The sequence below is a fragment of the Galeopterus variegatus genome, unplaced genomic scaffold (assembly GCF_000696425.1).
Source record: "Galeopterus variegatus unplaced genomic scaffold, G_variegatus-3.0.2 Scaffold4114, whole genome shotgun sequence".
Classification (NCBI taxonomy): domain Eukaryota; kingdom Metazoa; phylum Chordata; class Mammalia; order Dermoptera; family Cynocephalidae; genus Galeopterus; species Galeopterus variegatus.
This window is the reverse complement of record NW_007730225.1, coordinates 165,421-172,370: the sequence shown is the minus strand read 5'-3', so window position 1 is coordinate 172,370 and position 6,950 is coordinate 165,421. Positions and strand designations below refer to the sequence as shown.

The 6,950-nt window shown below is 53.8% G+C and overlaps 1 protein-coding gene across 1 annotated transcript; it reads left to right on the top strand.

Annotated features, from left to right (window-relative positions):
• Positions 1–1,946: 1,946 nt before the first annotated feature.
• On the top strand, positions 1,947–6,950 carry SIL1 (SIL1 nucleotide exchange factor). Its single transcript, XM_008586779.1, has 3 exons — positions 1,947–2,060; positions 2,519–2,683; positions 6,424–6,950. The coding sequence occupies exons 1-3, from the start codon at positions 1,947–1,949 to the stop codon at positions 6,778–6,780; spliced, it is 636 nt and encodes a 211-aa protein (XP_008585001.1). The 3' UTR covers positions 6,781–6,950.

The window sequence follows — 6,950 nt, the reverse complement described above, 5'->3', positions numbered from 1 at the left end:
AATTAGCTCACACTTTGATGAAGCAGCTGCCTTTCTCAAGTCTGGGGAGCAGGGGGCAGGAGAGAAGCTTAGCTCCAGGCTCCCCCGCATTAGTGCCCACCTGCCTATCTGGGGAGAAGCTGTCAGCCTCCCTTCCCCAGGGACTCCAGCTCATATCCAAACTGCTCCTCAAACACAAGAGTGGAGTTGCAGTGGAATAGGCCAGTACCCACCCTGCACTTGCTTTCTGGCTGCAGAGGGACTAAGGAGCCTCCCATTTTACAGCAGAAAAACTGTGGCTCAGGGTGCTAGGTCTGCTTTGAACCTTGAAGCTGGGTCCTGATAGGAATGGAAGGGGTGGGCCCTCTTCTAGGAATGACTCAGGCCCCATCATCACTCCATATGGCCAGCTTTTTGGGGGTGTCTGCTGTATGCCTGACCCTCTCCTGTGGGCATTGGTACAATGTGGAAGTGATCTCTCTCATTTCCTGCCTCCCTGTTTTTCTGGGGTTTGGACCAGGAACCAACTCCCTCTGACTTGACTTTGCTTCCCTGCGCCCAGCCTCACTCTCCAGGATGCCGTGAGGGCCCTGGATAGGAGGAACAGATGCTTTTTGGGTCTCTAGGGAGCTTATGGCCTTGCTAAGGAAGGGCAGCCAGAGACATACAAAGTCTTTGATAGACTTTGGTGCTCTGCGTGGATGTGACAGCTGTTGTCTGACCTCTGGCCTGGCCCCTCCCCTTGCTGCTGCCTCTGGCTCTTTGTATGCCTGCCCCCTCTCTTCTCTGGGACCTTATAAGTGGGCTGCCAAGTGGGAGAGCTCTGACCTTTCCTGAGGGCCTGACCATACAGGTCCCGCGCTTGATACTTGCTCCTTAATTGATCACAAACGTGATGTTAGAAAGCAAGGAGCCAGCAGAAGGGTATCCTGCCGGGGTTTCCAGTCATGTCCTGGTACCATACCCTAATGGAGGCCCCCCTCCAAGTCCCAGGAGGGCTGGGCCTGAAATGTTTGCTTTAATCACATCACTGTTTCCCCAGCCCCGCATGGAGAGAGGAGTTCCAGAGGCAGCTCTGGGTTTCTAGTGTTTCAGTGTTGCTGGTTTGTTGGTACATTCATGGTTGTGTACATGTGTTTATTTATTCTCTATTGTCCAGAGCTCTGAGACGTGGCAGGCTCTGTGCTGCGTGGTGAGAATACAGGGACAAAGAAGATCACAGTAGCTGTTATTAGAGAGGAGTGCCTTGTGGGGAGGTGTTGGGTTGGTCCTGTTTTAGGATCTTCTTAGACATTCAGAGGCTCTCTGGGTCTTGCTCTCTCATCTCATCTCTTTTTTTCTTTGCGGCTGGCCAGTAAGTGGACACATACCCTTGACCTTGGTGTTATAATAGCGCACTCTAACCAACTGAGCTAACCGGCCACCCCAGGGTCTTGAACTTTCTACCTGCCTCCTCCCACAAGCATGTTCTATGTGCTGTCTGAGCGCTGACTCAGGAGAGGAGAGGAACAGGGCCCTGACCTCAAGGAGCTCTATACCCAGAGGGGAGCATATCCATTAGTAATGCCCCCAGTGTGTGACATGTCTGGGATCATGGAAGAAGGAGCATGCTAAGGTGGCTGGGGGAGCATTGAAGAAGCCTCCCCATCAAGGGACACTGCAGTAGCACCTTTGGCATTGTAATGATCTTAAAATGGTTGAGGTGATTTACCTTCCCAGCTCAACCCAGCCCATTGGCTGCTGGGGAGTGGGAGGCTGGCATGGGGGCCCTAGGCCTGTCATCTGTGGCTAGGCCATGGTACTCAGGTGGGTCCACACCAATTAGACTTTGTTTCTCCAGCACAGTTCTAGCTTGTGCCGAGTGGGAACCTCCCCTTGTGCTCGTTGTTTCTCCCAGGATGGCTGGTGTGACATCAGCTCCCTAACCACTCAGATCCCTGAGCTGGGCAGAGCGGTCACGACTTCCTATGCTTTCCTCCCCCAGCAATCCAAAGGTCCAGGTGAAGGCCATTGAAGGTGGAGCCCTGCAGAAGCTACTGGTCATCCTGGCCACGGAGCAGCCTCTCACTGTGAAGAAGAAGGTGTGTTTCTGCCAATTCTTCCTGCCCAGACCCCAGCACACCTGCGAGGGCTGAAAGGAAAGGGTCGCTTGGGGCGCATGTCACTCTTGGGGGCCTAAGTGTCATCACTGGGAGGTACAGAGGAAGAGGTCACATTCAACAAAAGCCGACGGCAGCGTGTCCAGGCGTCTGGAGGCCTGGGTGCAGCTCCAGCCTTGCAGCCTTGGGCTCCACCCTGTCTTCCTGCTCCGGGCCTCCATTTACCCATCGTTTGCCCACTGGGTGATGTTGAAGGTGTCCGAGGTCCCTCCTGGCTCTCACAGTCCTGGGTTCTAGGGTGTAGCTGCACCTAAGGGTGTTGAGTGAGGCTAGGAGAATGGGTCTGTGCTAGGGTCATTGGGGCACCTCCGGCTGCCTTTTCTGGGGTAGGTCTACCTCTTTGTGGCCCCTCACCTGTCCCTGGATCTGTGCCTCCCCAGGTACTGTTTGCACTGTGCTCCCTGCTGCGCCATTTTCCTTATGCCCAGCAGCAATTCCTGAAGCTGGGAGGGCTGCAGGTCCTGAGGACCCTGGTGCAGGAGAAGGACACAGAGGTGCTGGCTGTGCGCGTGGTCACCCTCCTCTATGACCTGGTCACTGAGAAGGTGAGTGCCCACACCTGTCCTGGCTTCCCCCTCACTTTGCTTTGTGTTTGCTTACAGCCATTTGACCAAGACCACCTCCCAAGTCTTTTCTGTCTATCCATCTGGATGGATGGATGGATGGATGGATGGATGGATGGACGGATGAACGAAAGAGACTTGGGACATCAGGAAGGATATCCTGTGGGATGTGACAGCTAAAGTGAAAGCTGAGGGCTGGTGAGGAAGGGAAAGGGGGCACTTTGCAGGCAGAGAGGTCAGCATGACTGAAGGCCAGAGACAGGTGGGATCAGGCCCTTCATGGAAGGAAAGGCATGGGGTGGGGGTGGTGCAGAGCCTGTGGATGGAGCGGCAGAGCCTGGGAGCCATTGCAGCAGCCAGGAGACCATGGAGCCAGGGGCTGGGACGGTACTGACTCTTAGGATCTAGAAACCTGGAGGTACCTCCTGGGAGCTTTGGCTCCAGGCAGGGACTCAGAATGGCTGCCCTTGAGAGCCCCAGGGACCTCAGTTGCTTGCCACCTGGGAGAAGATTTGGTGCCCAGTCCCCTTTGCTCTTTTGCAAACCTGAGAAGCATCTTAATTAAGAAGACAGAGGAAAACCAGCCAGGCCTGGATTCTTAATTCAGCTGCGGCAAAGAGCGTTGGCAGGGCTTCCTTAGTTGTCTCTCTTGGCCACACACTCCCCAGAACAGCCGACTGCTGATTGGTGGAGCGGGCAGCCACCGGAACTGCTGCTAGAGGTTGAAGTCTGGGCCCCTCCCCCAGGCTTCCTCTCCTCTGCAGAGGGTCAGGACTGTCTATCGCTTCCTCTCTTTGCCCCCTCTCTGCTTGTCTTTTCAGTCTGTTTCTGTCTCTCGGTGCAAGCTGCAGAAACCCAGTTTCTCAGAACTTCAAGCAGCCGTGTGGTGCTTAGATCAATTAACAAGGCCTAAACACAGTTGACATCCTGGGAATGGGCCAGTGAGCCTGGAGAAGGACATGTATGTTGGCTGGGCATTTCCCAGGAGAAACTGATCTCTTGCCTCTGGTGTCTTGGGTGTGTGTTTCTGCTGCCTCCAGCCCTGATGTTGCAGGCACTGTGGTATTGACCATCGCCAGAGCGCAGGCAGTCACACCAAGGCTGCTCTGAGTCAGCTGGCCCTGTGGAGGCTTTGGGGTACTGTCATGGTCAGGGAGGGAGGGACTGGCATCTCTCTGCAAACAGTAGGTGGCCATCTTCCTCCAGGGAGGAGGAGAGTAGAGGGGTTTTAGCCAGAGAGCTTTAGAACAGACCATACTCTGTGGCTGAGGCAGTCAGGGCTTCTCTTTTCTGTGGTTCCTAAGAAAGAATGAACAATTAGCCAAACTGGGTGTGGGTCCAGAGCTGCCTGAAGGTGGAGGTGTGTCAGCTTGCCTACTGGGGTGCCATGTACCTATGGGGCATTGGTGTGAGGAGACTGCAGCTGAGTCCTGGAGTGCCCATGGAGAATTTGGACCCACCCAACTGATTGCAGGGGTCGCTGGTGTACCCCTTCTGTGGTCTGTCGGGCCCCAGGCATTTCCTTCTCTGTGCCTTGGTCCATGACAGGGCCTCTACAAAGAGATTGTGCCCTGACATCTGGGCTCCTGCAGAGTCAGATGCCTGCCTGTGGTAATGATCCCAAGTCCTCTGGTGCGTCTGTGGAGCTGAAAGACCACAGGTGACTGTGCCTGCTGGTTCCTTCCACAGGGGTTTACTGGGTGTCTGCCCTGCCCGATGCTGTGCCAGGTGCTGGGGAAACAGTCTGTAGTTGCTGCTCTCCCAGCACTTTCAGGCAGATGCTTATCAGAGAATCACCACAGCAGTGAGCCGAGGAGGCCTGTGATCAGGGCTCTGACCTCTTCTGGGCTGTCGGGGGAGACAGGTCCAGTGACACTGAGATTAGCCCCATGGCTTCGTGCTGCCACAGGCATCTTCAGGTGCACTGTGGCCCTGGTCTTTTCCTGGGCTTCCCTTGTGCCTTCCCCATCCCGCCATTCTTCATTCTCCTCAGGGGTTAGGGCAGGGGCTCCTTCTTTGTCCTTGAAGGTACATTTAGTGCAGCTCTGTGGGAGATCACTGCCATCTCCCAGCCTTCTACCCCTGCATGGCCTCTCCGACATTTGAAATAAGCTGGTTACTTGTCATGTTTCAAGTGTTGCCTTTCGTGTCTCTGGAGCCCTGGCAGGACTGGTTCCCACCATATTCTGCTGAGGGAGCTAGGTTCCTGCACTTTACAGACAGGCCATGCATGTAGACTCCCTGCCCAAACTTTCCTCAACTCCCCAGGCCCTCAGCATAAAGGCCACGCTCCTTGGAGAAATGCCCAAGGCACCTGTGGTGGTGGTAATGATGATGCTGACGGAGACACCATTTGTGAGGTACAGCTGTCTACCCTTTTCTACAGGGGCTATGTCCCAGGACCCCCAAGGATGCCTGAAAGCTCAGACAGCACCAAACCCAATTGCCATCAGTCAGAACATGTTTCTGTTCATGTCTTCCTCCCACAAATGTAATGTCTTTTCCATCTTGTCTAAGCACTTATCACGCACTGTGGCTGCAACTTCTGCAGTTTGAGGTGTGACAGCAAAACTAGCAGGAATTTTATTTCCTTCTTCACAGTTTCATGGACAGAAGGTTTGTTCTTACTGTAGATCTTAGCCACTTTGGCATATGATTTTTCTTCTTTCCTTATTAAGTCAAGAACTTTCACCTTTTCACTTAGAAGAGGCACTTCATGGCTTCTCTTTGGCATATTCTAATACCATCGCTACTCTTGTGCTTTGGGGCTATTAGTAAGTAAGATAGGATGACTTGAACACAAGCTCTGTGATACCCTGACAGTCAATCAGATAACCAGGATGGCTACTAGGTGACTAATGGGTGGGGAGCATCTACAGTGTGGGTAAGCTGAACAGAGTGATGACTCACGTCCTGGACGGGACAGAGCAGGACTGTACGAGATTCATCACACTATTCAGAATGGCATGCAATTTAAAATTTGTGAATTGTTTATTTCTGGAATTTTCCATTTAATATTTTCAAACTGCTGTTGCCCATAGGGAACTGAAACCACAGAAAGTGAAACCACAGATAAGGGGGGACTATTGTGTATTTTATAACAATGCTTGCTGTCGAAGCCCACATCAGTTGAGTGTGCTGTTTGCTGGGCGCTGGCTGTGTCTTCGTTATTCCATTGAGTCCTCCCAACAGTCTTGAGGGCCCTAGTATCTCCACTTGAGAGGTGATGGCACTGGGTGTTAGGGGTGCTGAGTACTGACCCATGGTCATTCAGCTAGTCATGGTGGAGCAGGAATTGAACCCACCCTGTCTGCTTCCCCCCAACCCCCTGCACTGTTAGATTAAACTCATCATGCTATTTAGGGATTATTCCATTAATTTTTATTCTTCCACTGGACCCTGAGCTCCTTGAGAGCAGGGACCATGTCTCCATCTTGATTTATCCAGCACTGGCACAGTGTACAGGTATTTTGATAAGTGGATGATGGATGGACAGACAGAAAGATGGACATCTGCATGGATGGGGGAGCATGTTTGAAGCTGTGAACCAAGTTCACCTTCTCCTGTGAGGTCCTTTGAGGCCCAAGGGGATGGAGAAGGAGGGTGGGCTTCATGGGACAGCCACATGCCTTCATGTCTGAAGGGCGAGCTGGCTTTGCATGAGCTGACTGCTTTGTTTTCTACCCCCAACCCCACCCGGTGCCTGGCTATGCGGATGGCAGATGTTTGCCGAGGAGGAAGCCGAGCTGACCCAGGGTACATCACCAGAGAAGCTGCAGCAGTATCGCCAGGTGCACCTTCTGCCAGGCCTTCGGGAACAGGGCTGGTGCGAGATCACCACCCACCTCCTGGCACTGCCTGAGCATGATGCCCGTGAAAAGGTGCTACAGACGCTGGGCGCTCTCCTGGCCACCTGCCGGGACCAGTATCGTCAGGACCCCCAGCTCAGCAGGATGCTGGCCGGCCTGCAGGCTGAGTACCAAGCACTGGCCACCCTGGAGCTCCAAGATGGCGAGCATGAGGGCTACTTCCAGGAACTGCTGGGCTCTATCACCAGACTGCTGAAGGAGCTGAGATGAGGCTGTTTCCCTAACACCGCAACTGGACTGTGATGCTGCTAGTGAGGCTGAGGGGCGCCAGCTTAGGTGGCTCTTCAGGGGACATCAGGCGGGAGGAAAGACTTCCCTGCTGGGGCATGGACATCATCTGGGCCGTGCTAGGTTAGCCATTAAAGAGAGACATGAAGTCC